The sequence below is a fragment of the Notolabrus celidotus genome, chromosome 17 (assembly GCF_009762535.1).
Source record: "Notolabrus celidotus isolate fNotCel1 chromosome 17, fNotCel1.pri, whole genome shotgun sequence".
Classification (NCBI taxonomy): Eukaryota; Metazoa; Chordata; class Actinopteri; order Labriformes; family Labridae; genus Notolabrus; species Notolabrus celidotus.
Genome location: NC_048288.1, coordinates 400813 through 425213, shown reverse-complemented (window position 1 = coordinate 425213; position 24401 = coordinate 400813). Strand labels below are relative to the sequence as shown.

The 24401-nt window shown below is 42.3% G+C and overlaps 2 protein-coding genes across 5 annotated transcripts in view; both read right to left on the bottom strand.

Moving 5' to 3' along the window:
- LOC117828659 (zinc finger and BTB domain-containing protein 47-like) overlaps nt 1-4228 on the bottom strand; it is a 53070-nt gene extending 48842 nt beyond the window's left edge. The window contains exon 1 of the mRNA XM_034705853.1: nt 3821-4228. Within this exon, the coding sequence (XP_034561744.1) occupies nt 3821-3823 (3 nt within the window). The 5' untranslated portion in view covers nt 3824-4228. The remainder of the gene's footprint in view (nt 1-3820) is intronic.
- A 5524-nt stretch (nt 4229-9752) lies between these two features.
- The window catches only part of nktr (natural killer cell triggering receptor), a 34084-nt gene continuing 19435 nt past the window's right edge, over nt 9753-24401 (bottom strand). For 2 of the 4 annotated variants that reach the window (XM_034706324.1, XM_034706326.1), the window contains 9 exons: nt 23106-23316; nt 18326-18502; nt 18149-18236; nt 17757-17950; nt 13128-15623; nt 12954-13034; nt 11068-11127; nt 10422-10523; nt 9753-10301 (listed from right to left, as the gene is read on the bottom strand). In XM_034706324.1, the coding sequence (XP_034562215.1) occupies nt 10235-10301; nt 10422-10523; nt 11068-11127; nt 12954-13034; nt 13128-15623; nt 17757-17950; nt 18149-18236; nt 18326-18502; nt 23106-23316 (3476 nt within the window). In that variant the 3' untranslated portion in view covers nt 9753-10234. The remainder of the gene's footprint in view (nt 10302-10421; nt 10524-11067; nt 11128-12953; nt 13035-13127; nt 15624-17756; nt 17951-18148; nt 18237-18325; nt 18503-23105; nt 23317-24401) is intronic. The other 2 variants (XM_034706325.1, XM_034706327.1) reach the window with 1 other exon arrangement.

Genomic DNA, 24401 nt, shown 5'->3' with positions numbered 1-24401 from the left:
AACTCACTGTTAAAACTCACTGTTAAAACTCACTGTTAAAACTCACTGTTAAAACTCACTGTTAAAACTCACTGTTAAAACTCACTGTTAAAACTCACTGTTAAAACTCACTGTTAAAACTCACTGTTAAAACTTACTGTTAAAATGCACTGTTAAAACTCACTGTTAAAACTAAACGTTAAACTCACTGTTAAAACTAAATGCTAAACTCACTGTTAAAACTAAACGTTAAACTCACTGTTAAAACTAAATGTTAAAACTAAATGCTAAACTCACTGTTAAAACTAAACGTTAAACTCACTGTAACAACTACATGTTATAACTAGCCCTAAAACTCACTCTGTGAGCCAGTGTTGTTGTTGTTGTTGTGTAACTTTATTTTGTTTCTTAGTTATATTCTTTCATCTTTTTATTTTAACTTGAGTTCAAGTTCTCTGAATTATTTTAAAAATACATGTATTATTATAATTATTATTATCATATATATTTATGTATGCATATGTTGTTGTTTAGTTCCTTTTTAACTGGTTTCTCTTCTTGTTGTTGTTTCGTTTCTCTTAAACTGGTTTCTCTTGTTGTTGTTTAGTTTCTCTTTAACTGGTTTCTCTTGTTGTTGTTGTTTAGTTTCTCTTCAACTGGTTTATCTTGTTGTTGTTTAGTTTCTCTTTAACTGATTTCTCTTGTTGTTGTTGTTTAGTTTCTCTTTAACTGGTTTCTCTTGTTGTTGTTGTTTAGTTTCTCTTTAACTGGTTTCTCTTGTTGTTGTTGTTTAGTTTCTCTTTAACTGGTTTCTCTTGTTGTTGTTGTTTAGTTTCTCTTCAACTGGTTTCTCTTCTTGTTGTTGTTTAGTTTCTCTTTAACTGGTTTATCTTGTTGTTGTTGTTTAGTTTCTCTTCAACTGGCTTCTCTTGTTGTTGTTTAGTTTTTTTTTCAACTGGTTTCTCTTCTTGTTGTTGTTTAGTTTCTCTTTAACTGGTTTATCTTGTTGTTGTTGTTTAGTTTCTCTTCAACTGGCTTCTCTTGTTGTTGTTTAGTTTTTTTTTCAACTGGCTTCTCTTGTTGTTGTTTAGTTTTTTTTTCAACTGGTTTCTCTCGTTGTTGTTTAGTTTTTTTTTTAACTGGTTTCTCTTGTTGTTGATTAGTTCCTCTTTAAATGGTATCTCTTGTTGTTGTTTAGTTCCTCTTTAACTGGTTTATCTTGTTGTTGTTTAGTTTCTCTTTAACTGGTTTCTCATCTTGTTGTTGTTTAGTTCCTCTTTAACTGTTTTATCTTGTTGTTGTTTAGTTTCTCTTTAACTGGTTTCTCTTGTTGTTGTTGTTGTTGTTGTTTAGTTTCTCTTTAACTGGTTTCTCTTCTTGTTGTTGTTTAGTTCCTCTTTAACTGGTTTATCTTGTTGTTTAGTTTCTCTTTAACTGGTTTCTCATCTTGTTGTTGTTTAGTTCCTCTTTAACTGTTTTATCTTGTTGTTGTTTAGTTTCTCTTTAACTGGTTTCTCTTGTTGTTGTTGTTTAGTTTCTCTTTAACTGGTTTCTCTTGTTGTTGTTTAGTTTCTCTTTAACTGGTTTCTCTTCTTGTTGTTGTTTATTTTCTCTTTAACTGGTTTCTCATCTTGTTGTTGTTTAGTTCCTCTTTAACTGTTTTATCTTGTTGTTGTTTAGTTTCTCTTTAACTGGTTTCTCTTGTTGTTGTTGTTGTTGTTGTTGTTGTTGTTGTTTAGTTTCTCTTTAACTGGTTTCTCTTCTTGTTGTTGTTTAGTTCCTCTTTAACTGGTTTATCTTGTTGTTTAGTTTCTCTTTAACTGGTTTCTCATCTTGTTGTTGTTTAGTTCCTCTTTAACTGTATTATCTTGTTGTTGTTTAGTTTCTCTTTAACTGGTTTCTCTTGTTGTTGTTTAGTTTCTCTTTAACTGGTTTCTCTTCTTGTTGTTGTTTATTTTCTCTTTAACTGGTTTCTCATCTTGTTGTTGTTTAGTTTCTCTTTAACTGGTTTATCTTCTTGTTGTTTAGTTTCTCTTTAACTGGTTTCTCTTCTTGTTGTTGTTTAGTTTCTCTTTAACTGGTTTCTCTTCTTGTTGTTGTTTAGTTTCTCTTTAACTGGTTTCTCTTGTTGTTGTTGTTTAGTTTCTCTTTAACTGGTTTCTCTTCTTGTTGTTTAGTTTCTCTTTAACTGGTTTCTCTTCTTGTTGTTGTTTAGTTTCTCTTTAACTGGTTTCTCTTCTTGTTGTTGTTTAGTTTCTCTTTAACTGGTTTCTCTTCTTGTTGTTGTTTAGTTTCTCTTTAACTGGTTTCTCTTCTTGTTGTTGTTTAGTTTCTCTTTAACTGGTTTCTCTTGTTGTTGTTGTTTAGTTTCTCTTTAACTGGTTTCTCTTCTTGTTGTTGTTTAGTTTCTCTTTAACTGGTTTCTCTTCTTGTTGTTGTTTAGTTTCTCTTTAACTGGTTTCTCTTCTTGTTGTTGTTTAGTTTCTCTTTAATTTGTTTGTCCAAACAGTCTTTTGATACAGAAGCTCTGATCAGGGGGCTCTGGCCCTTCAGGCCACAGGGCCTGCGCCTGATAGGACGGCTCAGTAATCCATGAGTGTGGAGTTTATGTGATACAAGGTGAGGCTATTGATAACAACAAAATTAGCAGGGGCTAATCCGCTTCTGCTGTCAACAAAGTAATTGCAGAAATTATCTGGGGCATGTTTACCAAAACAGACAGAAGATACAGAACCTCTAATCACAAGCACAATGCACTCACCAAACACACACACTGCACTTCATCGCAGCTCACTCTCAAAACAAGAAAAACACAAATGAAAAAGAGGAACAAAAGTACAACAACACCAAAAGCTCCCTCTCCCTCCCTGCTCCACCAGAAGCCACCCAGCAAGCACCAGGGCTCACCCCGCTGACCTGACCCAGATATTAACCCAAGCCTCCAGATGTGAACGCGCGCTGGGATTACTCCACCGCTGCATCAGGCTCCACATGCTTTCCTAATGAGGCATCCTAAAATGACCCTGGAGACAGAGCGGACTGTCTGCCTCACTATCTGCCTCTATTCCCATGACTCTCTGTGTGAGTCTGCAGGAGCATCTCCACGTCTGCTCACAGAGGGGAACACAAACATCATGGATCCTGGGTGAACATGCAGGATGGTCACTGTCAACAGAGGGATGTCAGGGAGTTAAAGTGAGGCAGACATTTGCCAAAACAGACACAGAGCTCCTCCAGCAGAGAAACACACACACACACACACGCTGTAATGAAACATGAGGACATGAACTGTGATGTGACCGTCAGAGGAAGCTTCCTCTGCAGCACACGATGCTTCTGTCTCTACAGACACCTCTGTCTGAGTGTCACCTGCCACAAAGTGAAGTTATGAACACAAAGACTGATTCTTCATGCAGTCTGTTGTGTGTGCATGAATGTCACAGCCTGACAAACTTGTCCTGCCCTGTCTGTCTGTCTGTCTGTCTCTCTGCCCTGTCTGTCGGTTCAGTTTCACCCATCCTGTCTACATGCTCCCTCTCGACCTGAGCCTGTGTGCAGAAGCGCCCTGATATGAAAGAATTTAACTCCTTCTCTGCATCACTGTAGCTATTGTAGCCTCTGCATTCTTTCAGCAGCTTCTATTCCCAACTTGTGCCATGTCGGCAAGTTACAAACTTCACCGCAGAGAAACCGAGCCCAGGATCCAGTGACAGCAGTGGCCCCAGCACATAATGAAGGGAAAGTGTGTTAAGTTTGATCGGCCTGCTAAGTAGCTCATATTTGCAGGAGATCAAACAGGGACTGAGAAATAAAGAGAATGCAGCGCTCCTATGCAGCCTACCATTTTGATCCGGCGCGTCGAGGCTCGAAGGAGTCCCAGAATAACTCCTCTCGCAGCAGTTTCCCCTTCGCCATGAAAAGGAGCGTTGATTTGTCACATTTCCTCACTGTTTGCCTGATCCTCAGTCTCTCCCCCCCGTGCTGCTGCTGCTGCTGTAGCATTCAGACAGACAAAAATGCAGAGGCTGCTTTTGCAGGAGGAATTGGTGATTGGAGCTCTGGGATCAGATGGGCTTTTTGTCAGACGCTGTTAAAGGGACACGGTACTCTTTTAACGGGGAGTGCGAGACCAGCACATTTCTTTGTACTGTACTTGGGGTTTTGAGGTCTGGGCAGGAGGTCTGGGAAGGACATTCACACATATGGCGCAGAAAGCTTGATGCGCTTCCTCCGACTGCGACCGTGTGACGTCACATGGTAGACAGACTCAGAGGTCAGGAAGTTCACTGTTTCCCTGTTTTCATGCGTCCTTTAAGATTCAGATAGATCATACAAGGGGACATAAACAGCACAGGACGTGAGGACGTTTCTACTATTCCAACACCAAACAAGAGTCAATGGTAGAAGAAGCTGTTTGCAATCAACAGAGAACAGAGCCAGCTCTAACCGACCTGGTGCTCTAGGCAAGATTTGAACTGGTTCCCCTTGTATTGTAACCAACTCCACCAACAATCACATCACATATACACTGGAAGACAACTGACATCCAGCTTCATGTTTTACACGTTTCCTTTATTTAAAAATGAAAATGACCTCTTAAAGAACATTAAAGCTGCTGTGAGGAACTTTTAGTTTGTATCGATTCTGGCGCCCCCTTGTGGAAAAAGTGATACCTCTTATCTCTTGTCCTGTACATGCAAAATAAGTGTCTTCAGACAATAACCTTGTCCTGTTGTCTTTTAACATTACAATTTATCACACAATGGGATTATTTTCCATGAAAACAGTTAAAAAAAGGTGTTTCTAAAGCAAGATGTCAATCATCTGTTCTGACACCTACCCCCTCAGAGCAGTTTCAGGCAGTAAACTGACAACAGAGAAGATATCAGTGTTGTTGTGGATGGTCTTGTTTGCTTTTGGGGGTCATAAAGAGGCATCAGTATCAGTTTCAGTTTGTTTCTCAGCCAGTTAAAAACTCCTCATAGTGCCTTTAATGAAATGGTAATAACACTGATATTTAGCAGGAGAAAATATATTAAATATATATTATATTTAAGCCTAGCCTACATTTTCTATCTAATTAAGCTAACAGCTACCAAAGTGTAAATAAACCAAACAAAACAAAGACATTAAATCATGAACACTTACAACCTTAAAAAAACTGCTCTTCAAACCAATTTTTGAAAAATCAAAAGTGAATCTCACAATTAATTTGTATTTTATTCATTATTTTTAAAGTAATATTTTTGGCCATTTTGGCTTTTATTGGAAAGCTGGAGAGAGACAGGAAATGTGGGGAGTGGAGAGAGTGGGGGAGGACATGCAGTAAATGATCGACCGGCCGGGAGTCGAACCAGCGACCTCTGCGACGAGGACTGTAGCCTCCATACGTAGGGCGCTTACACCGTTAGGCCACCATGCTCCAATCACACGATTCTTAATGTATACTGGCATCACTCCGCAACTCAACCCCAAATTATATTAGATAAAAAATATCATTTTTTCTGTTGGCATCAAATGTTCTTCCTCACTCATTTAGAGAGCAAGTGGCGCCCCCTTTGGAAGGATGGCGCCCATAACGTTTGCTTAGTCTGCCTATGCCACGAGCTGGCCCTGACTCAGAAGATTTGGCTCATTTTTCATGGTCGCAACCCACAAACTCAGCTCTGCTGCTCATCACATTACAGTTATTCTCAATTGCTGAAACACATTTCTCGACATCCAGCACACTTTTCTCAACATTATAAGCACAAAACCCAATTTTCAAACTACATTCACCAAACCTCTGACTCTTCCTGCTAAACCAAACAATGCTGTCAGAGAATACCCAGAGTCCATCAAAATTAAAACAGTACTGAGCAGTCATTACACACTACATCAAAACACTGAAAACACAATGCTCAGGACATGAAGCTGGAGAAATCCTGTTTATTGTTCACAGTAGGATCAATGAATGTAGCTCCTGTATACAGTCAAAATAAAGTCAACACAAATATAAATGAGGAGAACACGGTCTATCACAGTAGCTCAGATTTCATCAGAAGTTACTGTTCTTTGTCTTTCTCCATTTCGCTCCCCTCCTCTTCCTCCTCGACCACCTCTTACACTCTTCCTCTTCCTCTCAGATTATTTCTGTCCATTGCCCAACCTTCAACAACCAGTGCTCTCTGATCTGGCTTATACTGGTTTCCTCACATCATTAGCCACAAGTGTGATCAGTTTGAGTGCTTGTGTTTAAGCTGTGACTCCTGTGCTTTGAATGTGTTTCACTTTTGCTACCTGTGCTTACCTTTATGCAACACAAGTGCATCACAGTGCAACATGTGTTTTAGTGAGTGAGAATGTGTTTGAAGTTGTGTCTAACAGGTGACTGATTCAATACATGGTTCAGACCGCTAAGGACTTTGGTTCAGACAATAGTGTTTAGTGTTTTAGCGATTGAGAAATACTGTAACAGATGTTCCTTAAAAATGTGGCTCCATTTAGAATGGGAATAAACAGGCTTTCCAACAGTATGAGAATTATTAGCACACAGCATCGTTACAACAAAGACATAATCTACTTTTTGTGCTAAATTTATTAAGAGCATTAAATAATCCGTACTTAATGCAATTACTCATCTCTGCAAACCAGCAAAGGAGGTTTTTATGTCCACACATTTCATTTTAATTTGAGCATCAAAGAAAGCATGTATTACCTCTCATTTATTATCTGCACATTTTTAAATAACCAACAATTACCAGGGCCGTACTTCCTGTCCCTCAGGACCTGGGACTAAGATAAGATGTAGGCCCTGTTGACCCATCCTGCTTTCATATTCTGTGTTTCCCTTTGTCCTTGCTTCTTTGATTGAACAAAACGTTTATTTTGAAATGCACCAAATCAATATTTCAAAAGCGTCTGAGGTCATCCCTTCTGTAGCTGTGCAAAAATAATACACTGTGTGAAATAAGGGATGACCTCAAGGGTCCCAATAGTGTGACTTTATTTTCAGTTCTTGTGTTGTGGTGGTGTGTACATTGAACATTGTTGTTTTTAGAAGTTCATCAAATTGCAACTATCACTGATCTCTAGCTTTGAAACCCGTCTGGATCCATTAATGTCGCTTTCTGTGCTGGCAGCACCTGTTTCCCAAAGACCAGTTCAGTTCAGGGTCCAGCGTTCAGCTGTTTGATGTTCCCTTCTGAGGAAAAACTATAGACTGTATAAATAATGAACATAGTCTCCATGACGTCACCCATCTGTTCCTGAGCGCTGTTTTGAAGCCAATCGTCAGCGGCAGCCATATTGGAAATGTTGAACTCAACCAAACTTAGTGTGAGGTAAAAGGGCGGAGTTTCAGCCTCCTAGCCAACAGATATGTGTTCCCACCTGTCAATCAAGTCAGTCATGTCCTTATTTGGGCAAAAACTCAAAACTCGTAATCTCAATATCTTCCGAACCATTGTGTTGTAAAAATATTCACAGTACAGTGTGTGCTGATGGAGAAATGAGCTCTGTAGAGCCAAGTCGTTTTTTGAACCAGGCTGTAAACATGTTTATTTCTGCTGTAAAGATCGTCTCTTTGAATGGGTGTGTATGTGGTTTCCTGTGTTTCTGCAGACAGCCTCAAGTGATCGTCCATGAACTGCAGTTTATAACACTTCCACATGGGCTTCATATTTTGAGACCGGAGGTTGCGGTTTGGGAAAAACCAATGCCTCTTGTTGTTTGGAGGTGTTATGTCTTGGTATGGAGCTGCTGCTAATGCTACAACACAGTTTCTAACAGTTGTTTTTGTGTCGTCTCTGTACAATGCCAATAAAGGAGAGTGAGCATTAAGCGTACAGAGCAATTTAAACAAACAGTTTGAAGCAGAGCAGCCTACAGGAGGGCCTCCTGGACTACAGTCTTCATGTAACAGCAGTAAGCGCTGATAAGAAGGATGTGCAGAGTGAACAGACTCAGGCCCAGGACAAGTTTCCAGAGAAACTCCAAGATACTGAAACTAAATGTGCTTTAACTAGAACATCATTTTCATTTGTGGTGATTTTGGCCTCAGGGGCAATGAACCACTCTGCCACGTCTTGAACCCCCCTGAAAGAGCCCCGGACCCTGCTGCAGACTGCACAGAGAAGTCAATACACTCGTAACACGGTGGGGAAGTAAGATCACAATCTGGAGCAGGTCCCATTCATCACTTCATATCCAGCAGTCAGCCGAGCAGACGAGCAGACGATATGCACAGACAAAAATCTGACTTTTAGACCTTTAAGCTACAGTTCTGAGTGTAAACAGTTTGTTAAAGTAAAGAATAACATGTTGATGCCTTCTGCTGTGAAACATTACAGTCAATGAGAAACTGAAGAGTAGATATTTAGGGAGGGAAAGATCCTTTCCCTTTAAAGTGACGGCTGATGTTTTGTTCTTACGCTAGCTCACAGATTTAACCTGACACCACGCGAGAAGCCTGAAAACAGAACACCTGCTTATTTAGTTTTTAAAGAGCTTAAAGAGAAATGTGCTCATCAAATCCAATAAGAACAATATGATACATCAATAAAAGGGACTATCAAACCATCGTCCTAGTACCAAACAATTGCAAAAACCTCCTTTTGTTTCTGCCTGATCTCTTTTCCTGCCTTTACCGACCTCCTGCCCCGTAGCCTCAACGCTGCACCGACGGCCCGCTTACACCATCATTATTCAGACATCAGCCTCCCCCTCCCTCTTTTTATTCTTATTATTGTTGAGTGATTTTATTATTCATGCAGCTATCATATTTATCTTATTTAAATATGTAGATACACGCTCTTATACAGTTTTCCCTCCTTTTTATAATTAAATAATTAGTGAATATCTTTTTTTTCAATTTTGTGTTTCCTGTCTTACTTTTTAAATCTATTTCACACTTCACCTCCCTCTCTCCCTCCCCCTCTCTATCAGGCTTCTGATAACAATAACAATAAGACATTCATGTTTAGCACCAATAGATAGAAAGAAAAAATAATAATAATAATAATTCTTTACTCCTAATAATCTTAGCAATATACCCTACTAATATACATTTATATAAAGTCCGGGACCCGGTGGAGGTGGTGGCTGACAGGAGAATTATGGCCAAGCTGTCGTCTCTGATGAACATTTTTTTTTCTAATAATATTCTTGTTGAAATTCTTCTTTTTGTTTGCTGCTGTAACTCCATGAATTGCCTCAGTGTGGGACGAATAAAGGAGTATCTTATCTTATATATGTATGTCTATATCTATATCTATCTATATATATGTATATATATATCTATATATATATATAGATATAAATATATATATTATCTACTTACTTATTTATTCCTTTATATACATTTATATATATATATAAAATCAACTTATTTTATTTATTCATTTTTATACATGTTCATATATATTATCTATTTATTTATTTTTTATTTATTATTATCAACTTACTTTTTTATTCCTTTATATACATTTATTTATATATTTATATAATCTACTTATTTATTTTATTCCTCTCTCTCTCTCTCTCTATATATATATATATATATATATATATTATACATTTATATTCATTTATATATATATATATATATATTAACAGCTTTATAAAATGTCATACACATCTAAAATTTGACTCTTCGATGAAGGAAGGGAAGAGATTTGTAATTATTGGACATAAACAATCAGAGCGATTTAACTGTTCAGCCTCCACTAGCTGAACATTCCACATTTAAAGCTAGATGGCGCCATTGTTGAGGACCCAATGAGTAGAGGAGAGAATAACCAGAGCCTCATGAGTGGTGTTTTTATTGAATGTTAACATTCAACACAGTTTGAATCAAATCAAAAGTACACTTTCAACATTCATGCAGCGCTGTTTCCAGAAAAGGAACAAAAGACAAAGTCTGGTTTCACCAAGACTGAAAGTTCTTCTTTCATTGATCCTGACCCAACCTCCAGACAGATCCTCAAAAACAACCACAAACCGTTAAATAGAAGGTTTCACTCTGTTTGTTTCAGTGTATAAAACACAAGTAGAAAAGGATTACACATATAAATAATGTTTGAAAATACGTACAGCTTATATGTCTCATAGAAATAGATTTATTCTGATACCTCTGGGTGTCTGAAGTGACTGTTTCTGCCTTCTTTAAGGAAGAGGTCAGTTCTTCAGTTTATTTTCTGTCAGTTTATTTGACATGTTGAGCAGCTTGAAACGTTTCCTTTATCAGTCCAGGTTTTGTTCCCTCTCAGTCTGAAGATCAGCTGTAACGACTGTTGCGACTGTGACTTCTGCGCCTGGAAGAGCTGCGGCTGGAGCGGTACGACCTGTAAACATGACAGGAGTCAGTATGAAGTATCAGACTTTTTGTCCAACTGTTTCAACTCTAACATCTAGAAAAGTGTGTACAGGCTGATCTGAGAGCTGCCAGGGAAACGGTGTCTCACCGGGATCGATGATGTGAACTCCTGTAGCTGTCACTCCGTCTGCGGCCTCGTCTCCTGCTCGGGCTGCGACTGCGGCTGGAGTAACTGTCGTAGGAGTCTGACCTGCTCGACAGACAGCCGGGTGAAAACACACGTTATTATATTTGAGCTATGGAAGATAAAGGGCCATCACTCTACATCAGGTCTGTCTTACTGCTATCATCAGGCTGTCTGCTGAACTGGAACAAAGATTTCTGCAGACACATTAATGAAGGACTGAACGGAGGATTGATCTCTGATGAATCTGCTTTTTATTTTCTGGATATGAAATGTATCTTTTTCTCAAATAGCTCTGAAAATGATGAATCATGTCCAACATCCCTTTCAATAATTATGAATCATTCATCTTTGAATCAAACGAGTCAAATAAAAGAGTCACTTTCTGTTAGTGGAGTACCTGCAGCTGGTTTGAACTCGTGTTCTCACACTGAAGCTGGCGTGTTGTTTCAATGCAAACATGGCGACGAAACAAACTTCAGAGTTTTGATCTGTTTACTATTCTGCATCTCATCAATAACATGACTCTAAGACTGAGTCACTGCAGCTCACGTTGTTCTCATCCCTTAGTAGAACTGTGTCTGTAAACATGTGAACAGCTCAGAGTCACCTGGATCTCCGACGGCGATTATACGACCGACTCCTGGAATGACTTCTACTGTAGGTCCGACTGTAACATGAAAACACACACACACACACACACACACACACACACACACACACACACACACACACACACACACACACACACACACACACACACACACACACCTCTAAATCATGTTGATTTGCCAGAGAGGTTTTATAAGGCGTTTTTGGACCAGAGGAACCAGGGTCTAAATTTAGTTCAGGGGTAGATAGTCTCCCCCCTAAAAAGGGGTAGTACTTTTCAAAGGTCCCAGGGGCCTGAGATGCTGAACGTGTCTGATTGGTAGATTAACCTCAGTGTTTTTACTCCTCCTTCTGTCCACAATAACATCACACACATCTGTGATTCTCTTGATTTCTCTTTCTTTCATTAGTTTTTATTTGTTCTATCTTTTTTGTATGTGTGTGTACTTTTCAAAAGAAGAAGCTGTGATTCTCTTGATTTAGCAGCTTGTAACAGTAGTCTTCTCTCAGCACACCGTGAATGTGTCTCTCCCGGTGTTACGGTTTTAAAAGTGACCTTGTAAACTGGAGACCTTCAGCTGAACGTGTCAGTGTTTGTGGAGTTTACACAGCTGTTGAAACACAGAGGGAGTTCCTGGGAATGCAAACTAGTTTAGTTTTTATTAAGATTTCAAAATATCCTCATCAGATATTTAAAGACGACATATCACGCTTTTTTCATCAATATATATTGGTCTAAGAGGTCCCCAAAACATGTCTTTAAAGTTTATGTTAAAAAAAACACTTTGAAATCAGATTTTGGTCTGCCTGAAAAGTCCTCTTCTTCATTCCTCATCAGAACACTCTGTTTTCCCTCTGACCACGCCCCCTCCAGAAGTGGATGTGCCTCGGCTCTCCAGCACGTTGATCTAATGTTTACATGTTGGCTGAATATACACGGCTGCTCAGAGATCGCGTTACTTCAACCCTCTGAATCTGATCCTGACGGAGAGGCGCCTGTAGCAGGACCTTTCTGAAGGATTGGTCACAGATTTAGTGTTTCTTGTTGTTTTATTTATCAGTATGTAGACGTGTGTCTTGGTACACAGCTACGAACATGTAGCTATGTGGCTATGCTAACTAGCGCTAGCACTTATCCATGATAAATAAAAATCATCCACTAGATCTTCAAATCTGCAGACGTGGGGAGTAAAACCGACCTCTGCCAGAAAGGCAGCAGGACCTTTCTGAAGGATTGGTCACAGATTTAGTGTTTCTTGTTGTTTTATTTGTCAGTATGTCGACGTGTGTCTTGGTACACAGCTACAGCTACAGCTACAGCTATGAACATATAGCTATGTGGCTATGCTAATTAGCGCTAGCACTTATCCATGACAAATAAAAATCATCCACTAGATCTTCAAATCTGCAGACGTGGGGAGTAAAACAGACCTTTGTGTTTATTAAGACAGCCTACAACTAGCATGCCTCCCTCCTAAGCTCCTTGTTAGCACACATGTGTACAGGGAATGAAAAACGGAGGAGGGGTTGAGTTGTATTTTATACAGTCTATGGGCTGAACAAGCTCCGAGCTCTGACTCCGTGACAGACCGAATATTGTTGTTACGTAACAAAAAAAATTAAAGTCTGAAACGGCTCGTTTCACACACATTTACAGAAAGGTGGAGAAATCAGAACAGGGGCAGAATGGATTTTTTTCATTCTCGGGGGGTTTGTAGACATGCCAGGGACACATATTTTAGGTAGAGAACCATTAAAAAGTCAATTTTGCATGATATGTCACCTTTAATGATGGTCTAAAGACGTTTATGAGGGATGCATCCGGCTGAAAGTCTCCAGTTCACAGACTGCAACAGATTATGAAATCAGAGTTTCAGGGTTTACCTGTGACTCCTGTAACTTCCATATGTGCTGCGAGAGTGCGAGCGTCCTCTCCTGCGTCTCCTTCCACTCCTGCTGCGGCTTCTGTAAAGACGCCGCCTCGTTATAAATCAGATTTTACTGAAGCTAGAACAAACAAAACATTCACTGCTGCCACGCGCTCGCTCTTTGTCTCACCTGGACGAGTAGCTGGAGCTGCGGGATCGACTCCGGGACCGGCTGTAGGAGTGGGACCAGCCTCTGGAGCGGGACCGGTGACTGGACACGGAGCAGGACTTCCTGGAAGTGGACCTAGACTTCTTCTTCTTGGTCTTAGGGGATCTCGTGCGGGACGTCTTGCCTGCAGATGGAGATCTCTCCTCGCTGGAGCTCTCCTGGTTCCTCGGGCGCTGGTTGAGTCGCGCCGTCTTCCGAACCTCGTCGAACAGAGATCCTGGTCTGACCCGGCTTTTGCTTTTGATCTCCATCCTCACTCCTTCAGTCCTGCTGGTCTGGTGCAGCTGGTAGTTTTTAGTGGTTACAGGTTGCAGGTTCATGTTCTGTAGAGCGGACGTTCCTTTCAAAGGCCTCCATTTAAAAGTCACCACAGCTTTGGAAGAGGTCCCTCCTTCCTGCGGTCCAGTGGTGCTGGAGTCTGCAGAGGGCTGGTCTTTGTCATGAGGTGGGTCCACAGACTTTGAGGTAGATCTTACAGCTGATTCTGCCGGTTTATTTTGACCCTGTGCAGCTGGAGGTTCTTCTATTTCCACATCCTGCTCCGGGGTGCAGATGTCCATATCCTCCAGTGACTCCTGCTCCTTGATGGGGGGCAGATCAGCTCCGTTCCTGTTGGACTGGACATGAGTCTCAACATGTTTTGGGTTTCTGTTGATACTTTCTCTCGCTCTTTGTTGACCTCTTTCTTCTTCTCTGCTCAGACTCTTACTCAGAGAGGCAAGGCTTTGCTTTTCATTTATCCTCTCTTTTAAAACTCTGCCAGGACTGCGTCTCTCTCGTTTGGATTCATCTTCTTCCTCCTCCTCCTCTCCAAACTCCAGTGGCGGCTGCCAGTGGAAAGTCTCTTTGAGCTTCTGGTGTTTCCTCTTGGATCTCTTCCCTTTGTCTTTACTGTGGCGTGATCCACTTTTGTTCTCACCTCTTCTTTTGTGTTTGTGCTTCCGTTTGGCCTTCTTCTTGCTCTTGTGCCTCTGCGGCTCCCTCGCAGGACTTTTCTCAGACGCTGCAGCCTCAGGCATTTTCCTGGAGGTCTCGCCCTCCGATTCAGAGCTTGCCTCCCCCTCCTCTTTTTCAGATATGGCGGACGTCCTGGTGGTTATATTCTCAGACTCACTCTCTGAGTTCCACCCAGTGACGGCAGCCTTCTTGTGCAGGCCTTGGCTGGACTGAGCTGCCTGTCTCTGTGTTTTTGTGCTGTTGATGTGAGTCCCTTTCTCAGGGTCACTGTCCCACTCAGACCGGCTCTCTGCTGGCACTGAGCTGTAATGTTTCATCCCTGAATCCTGAGCGCTACCTTTCTCTGTCTTTGTCTCCAGAGAGCCAGTCCTCCTGGTCTCAGGGCTCTGCTCACATCCTGCTCTGCTCTGTGATCCGGACTGAGCGTCCTCACTGCTCGCCAGTGAGATGTACTTATCTACGTTTTGGATCCTCCTCAGAGAGCTGTAGTACTCCTTCCACTCCTTGTCCAGAGAGTCTTTCTTGTTTCTACTAGTTTTATGGGAGTGGTCTGAGCCTGATCTGCTGTAGGATGACGACTTAGACCTGGACCTGGACCTGCTGTAGCTCCTGCTCCTGGACCGGCTGGAGGACCTGCTCTGAGAGCGCCCCGCAGGCTTGTGCGTTCTGCTGTCAGCCTCCCCTTGCAGAGCTGTTGTTGTAGCAGCAGGGGCGGTCTCCGCAGTACCATCAGCGCCCCCTCTGGTGGACTTGTTATCGGGAGCTACTTTAGCTTTAATTTCCTGAATGTGGACGTATGACGGCTTCCAAGGCTTCTGACCGGGCTTCCAGCGTGAGGGCGGAGGACTGTCGCTCAGTGGGATCACTGGGACACTCTCAGGAGCAGACACAGAGGGGGGTCTGGGGACAGGTGGGACTTTACCATCTGTTAGCTTTTCAGCCGAGTGGGTCAGGACGTCTGCTTTCCTTGCTTTCCTTTTTCTGGAGGACCTGGATGAACTTCTCTTTCTAGATGGAGATCTTGATCTGTACCTGGATCTCGATCTTGACAGCGATCGAGAATAGGATCTAGATGGAGACCTGCTTCTTGATCTAGAGAGGGTTCTGGATCTTGAATAAGACCTGGATCTCCCTCTTGATCTTGAGCGACTGGATGCGTAGGATCTGGAGTAGGACCTTGAGCCTCCACAGGACAGGGAGGACAGCCGTCGTCTCTGTGGTGACGAATGATGCTGATTGGAAGTGGAGCGGGACGGAGAGCATGTTCTTCTGGACTTCCTCTCTGATGATGCGGACCTCTCTCCCTCTGACAGACGCGAGTCTTGAGGTTTAGTCTTGGAGCTCTTCTTCTTGCTGTGTTTCCGTTTCTTGGCTTTCTTCTTGTGCTTTGCTTTCTTCTTCTCTTTCTTGTGTTCGCGGTGAAGGCTGGCCCTCTCTGAGCTGTGGTCTGAGGACCGTTCAGCAGAGCGGGACCATGCAGAGTCACTCCTGTCGTCACATCTGTACGGAATTGGTATAGAGTGTATGAGGTCAGGAGATGCATGAAGATAAAAACACGAGTACTATTTGTTGAAGCTCCTGTGAGGAACTTTTGGTGACCCCTGTGGACAAAGTGATACCTCTTCTCTTGTTGTTGGTTTGAACTAGGCCTGAACGGAAAATAATCTAATTGCGATTATTTTACTTAATATTGCGATTGGGATTTAATATGTGATTATTTTTTCAAGGTCCTCTCCTCATGTATTTTCAACAAACACAAGCAATAAATCAATCTGTATTATAATACACAATATCAGATTGAATTGTTCTTTCTTATAGGCTAGACTTCTGTTAAGATAAAGGCAAATGAAGCATGAATTAATATGAAAGATGGTTTATTTATCTACTTCAATTACAGTTGTAAACGTACTAAATACTTTGACTTGCAGTCTTGTAAGCGTTCACAGCTATTACAAAATTCTGCCAAACCTGTGTTTTAAGTTTAAAGCATGTTTGGATGTGAACCAGCTGACTGCACACAGAGGAGACGCTCAGCTTGGAGCTGCGGCTGAGTGAAAGGTCTCTTTTTTTCTCCTACTGATTCTGACCCGGTTGCACTCCTGGCTGACAGCTGACTGCGTAAACATGCTCGTTTTTCTCAACAAGAACAAGTTGACAGAAAACTGGACACTGAGTCTGAAATCTGATCCTGTTCAGTTGTCCTGTTGCAGTAAATCCACATGTTGTAGTCTGAGTCTTCACTCTATGCCTCCGCGTCTGCGGAGATTATTTATGTGCCTGCTCCTCACGTTGATATTCAGCGTGTTAACGTTTTGAACACTTAAATATGATCTGTAGCTGTTTAATACCATCAGTTATATATATTATGCCGTGAAGGAAATTTTGATAAGGGATAAACGCATTTGGCATTGTTTTTGACATGGAAAACGTTCCCAGGTTCTGCACCTGTCGTTGCGCAGCATCTTCTTTTTTTATAGCCAAAGTTAATCCACACAACTGACGTGCTGCCCCTCGTTGGTACTAAACTTTCTGCAGTGTCAGTTTCTGTGGAGCCTGGGGCCATCGTGCAACAGGTTAAAGCACAGCGTTGACTTCTCTCCCTGCTCTGCTTTGCTCTGATCGCAAGTCACGCTGAGCAGTCAAATCGCAGCCTTTGTGGTTACAAATCGTGTTTTTCACATTGCGATTTTATCGCAAATGCAATTAATCGTTCAGCCCTAGTTTGAACCTGTCTAAAGGCGTTCTTCGACCGGAGGAACTTTACCCCTAAACTACGTGCGTAAAGGGTTTTGACTGGTGGACCAAGGGTCTAAAATTAGTTCAGAGGTAGATAATCTCCCCCTAAAAAGGCCCTGCTAGGGGGGTAATACTATCAATCTTTTTAGTATGTGTGTGTAGAAGCTGTGATTCTCTTGATTTAGCAGCTTGTAACAGTAGTCTTCTCTCAGCCCACCGTGAATGCGTCTCTCCCGGTGTTCCGGTTTTAAAAGTGACCCTGTAAACTGGAGACCTTCAGCTGAACGTGTCAGTGTTTGTGGAGTTTACACAGCTGTTGAAACACAGAGGGAGTTCCTGGGAATGCAAACTAGTTTAGTTTTTATTAAGATTTCAAAATATCCTCATCAGATATTTAATGATGGTCTAAAGACGTTTATGAGGGATGCATCCGGCTGAAAGTTTCCAGTTAACAGGGTCGCTGTTTAAACCAAAACACCGGCCGATCTCTGCGATCACGGCTTTTTGAGTTCAAAAGGATTTTAAAGCCGTGTTGAAACGTCTTTGCTACTCGCTCTTATCTCCTCTCACGTGTTGATTCAGTGAATCCATCTGTGATGAAATATAGCACCATCTAAAACAGCACCAGCTGAGTCTCTTCATGCTAACAGGCTAACTGTTGTGTAGCTCATAATGATACCTGCCTGTCCGTCAGTCCCGATCCAAATGCACCTTAAGTTTAAAAAGTGTTCCCTGACACAAAGGTGTCATCCTGCTCTCTTAACAGCCAATTGTACCCCTCAGAGTTAATCTCTGCTAACCCTAACTGCCTCAGCTGACTCCGCCCCTCGCAGCAGCTTCATTTAAAATAATAACCTGTTTGCTCAGGTCACACGGAGGCGTCTGTTTGATAACCACCTAGCACTCCTCACAGGGGCTTCAACGTGAGAGATGATGTCGTACTTGTCTCCTTTGCTCCACCTCTCGATGCTTGGCGGCTGATAAGCTTTGGTCCTCTTCATCTCTTCTTTCCAGTGTGGTGGCGTTTCACTGCTGCCCTGCTCCTCCACAGACGCAGAGCGGGATTTGGACCGCGTTGGTGTGTGATATCTCTGGGGAAAGGTGCAAAAAGAAACAAAATTGTACTTTACAGAAACAAGAATATTGCTAAATTCTTTGACATGTTTTAATGTTTGTATCTTTTGTTTTACTGAGCCCTCTCAGATGAGAGACTCTTGCTTCGCAGCGTTTACATCTGGAGATAAATCTGGAGATGAGACTTCAGAGCAGACGAGTCGAGCTGAGCTCACCATCGTCCCTCTGCCTTTGATCTTCCGTCCTGACTTGGAGACGGCTGGTTTCTGCTCGGTTGTAACAGAAGTTTCGTCTTTCTCAACTCTGGAAAGAAAAGGTGAAAGTAAACGTCTCCGTAATCATTGAAGGTGTTAACTGTTTCATGAGTCAGCTCAAACAAAAGGATGACTGACGTCTGTGTTTTATCCTCCTGAAGTGGCGTGTCCCTCCGCAGCAGGAAGCGGTTCTCTGGCACGGGTGGGATTTCCTCAGGCCTGACGACAAGCTTCTCTCTCTTTCCGCTCTGCTCTTTCTCTCCCTCCACTGCATTCTCTCCATCCAGAGTCCGTCTGTCCGCAGGGCTGCGAGAGCTTCATGACATCACACATGCAAAAAAATATTTTGTTAAGCAAAGACAAAACCCTCCCCTCAAAGCTCCCAGGGAATTATGTTTCTACTTATGCTCCCATTCACAGACTGACTGGAGTTCATAAACACGTCAACACTTTCAGGACGAACCTTAAACAGCATCCATCTACCTAAACTTACTTTCTCACAACCAAATATGTTTGTGGCAAACTCTGATTATCTGTTCAATTAGAGCCTGAGTCGATGTTAGCCTGAATTTAACATATGCAGTTCTTGTCAAAACACCAGTGAACATCACTTTGTGGATCTTTGTGTCCCAGATTCGTACTGCATAACACAAGAAAGGAAGGAGGTTTCTGGTGGCCAAAAGTTTTGAGAATGACACAAATATTACATTTTCACAAAGTCTGCTGTTTCAGTTTTTATAATGGCAATTTGCATATACTCCAGAATGTTATGAGGAGTTATCAGCTCAACTGCAATTAATTGTGAAGTCCCTCTTTGCCTTGAAAGTGAACTTTATCACCAAAACACATTTCCACTGCATTTCAGCCCTGCCACAAAAGGACCAGGGGCCTGTTGCATGAAAGTAGGATTAAGATATCCGGGATAAATGACTGAGCCGAGTTCACCCAATCCAAAACAAGAGCGTCCAGGCTCAGTCGGTTGCACAAAGACCAAGCCAGGATGAGCAGACACGGATTCATCAAGCCAGGGGAAACCAATCCTGGCTAAGTGCGCGTACGCGGCTTCCTTAAATAGACCCCAGATATCGATCGCAGATTCACCATGGCAACGCGCGCGGCATACTTTTCACCGTCAGAAGAGGAGATCCTCATGGAAGCATATGAAGAGGTGAAAGATCAAATCAGAAAGAAAGGCAACACAGCATCAATAATTAAACAGCGCCAAAAAGCTTGGGAAACCATTGCAGATCGCCTGAATGCGTAAGTAGTGCACATGTACACACTTACACTCTTGATAATCACTAAATTAAAATTGTTGTGGAATCGATGCAGATGTGTTTGAAATTGTGTAAATGTAACTTCATCAGACTGTATAACTCTCTGATTTAATTTCCCCTTGGGAGAAATAAAGTTTCTCCTATCTTATCCTGCAAGTGTGTGTGTGTATATATATGTATATACTTACTTACAGGACAAGATAGAAACTTTCCCTATATGTGTGTGTGTGTGTGTGTGTGTGTGTGTGTGTGTGTGTGTGTGTGTGTGTGTGTGTGTGTGTGTGTGTGTGTGTGAGGCTTAAACATGACTGGGCCAAAAAGAACTTGGCAGCAAGTAAAAGTCAAATACAAGAACATCTTGCAGAATGGTAAGTGCCCCCCTGACTAATACTTACACAAGTGTACATTGTACCCAGAAGGTGTCTGCTCACACAAATGATGTACTGTTTTAGCCGTCAAAAAGAGAGGCCAAATACAAAGAACGGGTGGTGGGTCACCTCCCACCGCCCTCACCGCAGCCGAAGACATGGCCTTATCACAAAATAAAGGCAGGCCAGTTTTGGAGGGGATCCTTGGGGGGACAGAAACAAATGCATGTCCCTCCCAAGAGGCTAACCGCTTCATACAAGGTACCTTCTTCCATCTTTACATGTGATGTAAGCGCATTCATATCTAATCCATTTGGACTATCTGACTTTGGTTTGCCTTGCAGTTTCTGGCAGCACCATCTCCTTGCTGGAGCCACCAATGCCAGATGATGATGATGATGATGATGATGATCCATTGAGTACACTGTAGGCCTGCCGTGTTCCCTGATGACGACAGTGGTCGGCTGGTCAGGGACCAATATGTGTTGAATTACTTTAGTTAACATGCTTTAAATTTCAGTTATATATGGCCTGCAGTGGCAGAGACATATATATATTCAAATTTGAATTAATTTGACCTCTTATAATTGCACTGTATATTGTGTATACAAGCTTGTAGGGAGGCTACTGCATGTATTAATTTGTCTGTTCATTTGTTGTGTATGGATTTGGCCTGCATTTATTTCAGTGTGCAGACATTATATACAGACTGATTGTGTATGCATTATTTTGTTGTATGCTTTTGATTCCATGCTTTCTATCTTGTAGAGTCACTGTGTGGCTTCAGTTTTGAAAGGAGCTGATGGTTTACCTGCTTTTATATATCCTTATTCAATAAAGGAAGATCATGTCACTCTCTGTGTATTTATATGGGATGTGTATTTTATATATCGCGTGTGGGGAAACTAAATTATCTAATTGCAATTTGCAACATCTAAAATCATCATTTATCTACAATGATTAAAAATCAATGATCGCAAATGTTTAAATAATGACTGTGGGTCTAGTTGAATGTGATAACAATGTGTAGTGGACAGCAGAATAACTATTAGTTTCCATTTGTGGTGACTGCTGACTGAGATAGGGGATGAGATTAAATAGATCCTGGAACTTAGCCTGGTCTGGAGCAGGCTAGCTCCAAAGACTAAATCTCCATGGTAACTAATGTCATAAAATATCCTGCTTCCTCCTATCCTACTTTCATGCAACCGGATCACGGATAAGTTGAGCCAGGATAAGCAACATATCCCGGCTTAATCCCTTACTCGGGGAATCCACAGGATGCGTGTGCGCCGCGTTACGGCTGCGACACGGCTCTGCTCCGTCCCGGGGCTTTCGCCCTGGTCCATAGGATGCGTGTTTGGAGTGGCGCGCACTCCGGAGCAGGAAACTCAAGATCCCTCGAGAACTCCAAAACGCGCGAGAACAACACAGTATAAACTTTTCCTCGTCCATGGTGTCGGATATCTTTTGAGACTGACGTCTGGCCCGATGCCACAGGTTATGACGTAATGTTGAAGAAGTGGTGAAATTTACGATCTTGTGTTTGCACATGGTGTTTATTTTGAAAGTGAGCGGATGTTGCATACGATCCTCGTGCCTGACTTCCGGGATAGTTCGATCATTTCTGTGTCGATTGACGCGTGCTGGGCGCGGGGAGCGGCGAAAATAGACTCCCCGCGTATCTCTGGCAGAGCGGCGCGGCGGAACGCTCCAGAGACGGAGCTGAGACGCGCCGCAGCGCGCCCTGTGGACCCTAGAGCATTGACTTGAATGGGAACCTATTTGCTGCGACGTGCGCGGCGCAGCCGTAACGTAACGCGACGCATCCTGTGGATCTTGGGCTTTATCCTAGTTTCATGCAACAGGCCCCAGCTAACATCATTTCAATGACACACAGGTGTCACACACATTAACACAGGTGTGGGTGTTGATGAGGACAAGGCTGGCGATCAATCTGTCATGATTGAGTGACTGGACACTTTAAAAGGAAGATGGTGCATGACACCATTGTTCCTCATCTGTTAGCCATGGTTACCTGCAAGGAAACACGTGCAGCCATCATTGCATTGCACAAAAAGGGCCTAACAGGGAAGTTTATAGCAGCGAGTAAGATTGCACCTCAGTCAACCGTCTATCCAATTATCAAGAACTTCAAGGAGAGAGGTTCAATTGTTGCCAAACAGGCTCCAGGGCGCCCAAGAAAGTCCAGCAAGCGCCAGGACCGTCTCCTGAAGGTGTTACAGCTGCGGGATCGGGCCACCACCAGTGCAGAGCTTGCTCAGGAATGGCAGCAGGCAGGTGTGAGTGCATCTGCACGCACAGTGAGGCAAAGACTTTTGGAGGAAGGCCTGGTGTCAAGGAGGGCAGCAAAGAAGCCACTTCTCTCCAGTAAAAACATCAGGGACAGACTGATATTCTGCAGAAGGTACAGGGACTGGACTGCTGAGGACTGGGGTAAAGTCATTTTCTCTGATGAATCCCCTTTCCGATTGTTTGGGGCATCTGGAGGAAGGCTTGTTCAGAGAAGACGAGGTGAGCGCTACCATCAGTCCTGTCTCTTGCCAACAGTGAAGCATCCTGAGACCATTCATGTGTGGGGTTGCTTTTCGGTCAAGGGAGTGGGCTCTCTCACAATCTTGCCTAAAAACACAGCCATGAATAAAGAATGGTACCAGAACGTCCTCCGAGAGCAACTTCTCCCAACCATCCAAGGGCAGTTTGGTGATGAAGAATGCCTTTTCCAGCATGATGGAGCACCTTGCCATAAAGCAAAAGTCATAACAAAATGGCTCGGGGAACAAAACATTAAGATTTTGGGCCCTTGGCCAGGAAACTCCCCAGATCTTAATCCCATTGAGAACTTGTGGTCAATCCTCAAGAGGCGGGTGGACAATCAAAAACCCACAAATTCTGACAAACTCCAAGCATTGATTATGCAAGAATGGACTGCCATCAGTCAGGATTTGGTCCAGAAGTTGATTGACAGCATGCCAGGGAGAATTGCAGAGGTCTTGAAAAAGAAGGGTCAACACTGCAAATATTGACTTATTGCATGAATTCTGTGTAATTCTCAATAAAAGCTTTTGATACTTATGAAATGCTTCTAATTGTATTTCATTATACCATAGAAACATCTGACAAAAACACCTAAAAACCCTGAAGCAGCAGACTTTGTGAAAATGTAATATTTGTTTCATTCTCAAAACTTTTGGCCATGACTGTACAGAGGTTTCTCATGTCTCTCTTCTTAAAGACTGATTATAAACGTACCTCTGCTTGGACTGCACATCATCAGTGCTCCTCTTTGATTCCCTCCTTTTCTTTTTGGATCTCTTTCTGAAGTGTTTCTTTTGCTTCTGTTTGTGCTTTTCCTCTGATTCACTCTCAGACGCCCCTGAAGTTGTGAACCGAGAGGACGAGTCATGGGAATTCTGGGACGACTCAGCAGAATAGGATGTCCGTTTCCTCTTGCCTTCGAGTACTGAAAAAGAAACAACAGCATGTGTGTCATTAAAATAAAAACAAGCTTATTTTCACAACAAATAGAGGTGTGTCATGAAACGGACATGAACGGTGATTCTTCGTGGTATGTTTGAGGCTGTGAACGCAGCCTGGCAGAGTCAGGTGGGCAGATGCCAACCAAGCTCTGGAGAGATCACCTCACTGATCCTCATTAAACAGAAGATCAGGTTACACGACCCACATGGATGCCTGGAGCGGGGGTGGTCTAACTGACAACCTCTCACCGCATGAGCACAAAATACAACCCAGTTACAATCACAGAACAAAGACGAAGAGAGGCCACAGTGATCTCTAACACATCTTTATAAGGTGCTGACCAAACATTAAATTCTGACTGATCTGGCCTGGTGGTCATATTACAGTGCTGTGAAAAAGTATTGGCCCCCTTCTGGATTTCTCATATTTTAGATCATCAAACAAATTTTAATATTAGACAAAGATAACCAGAGTAAACACTAAATGCAGTTTTTAAATGATGATTTTATTTATTAAGGGACAAAAGTTATCCAAACCCACCTGACCCCATGTGAAAAAGTATTTGCTCCCCCTTGATAAATCAAAAATTAACTGTGATCGGATTTTTTGGAAAGCTGAGCTCAATTTCACTCGCCACACCCAGACCTGAACCTCTCTGACAAAGTGAAGTGGGCTAAAAGATCTCAAAAAGCAACACATCTTGTCATGATCTAAAGAAATCAGATAATCAATATTTCAAAAACAACGAGGTGATGAAGGAGAGAAAACTCAAATAAGGCCACCATCCATTAAACATGGAACAACGCTCCACTATAGAATAAGGAACCAGGAGATATTTAAACAGTGTTCACACAGAGGAGAGCAGCACTGTGGAGGGTAGTTTGTCCAATTTAAGGCTAAACATTTGTATAATGTTCAAAATCAAACCTGAACCAGCTAAAGGGTTTTTAAATCTCTTAACAGAACCTTTTAAAACAGTCTTTCATCACGTCTTTGTCCGCTTGAGTCTTTTCAAATTGTACGTGAGGAAAACCATCGTGTGTACGGGCAGAAGTGCGCTCCTGTCTT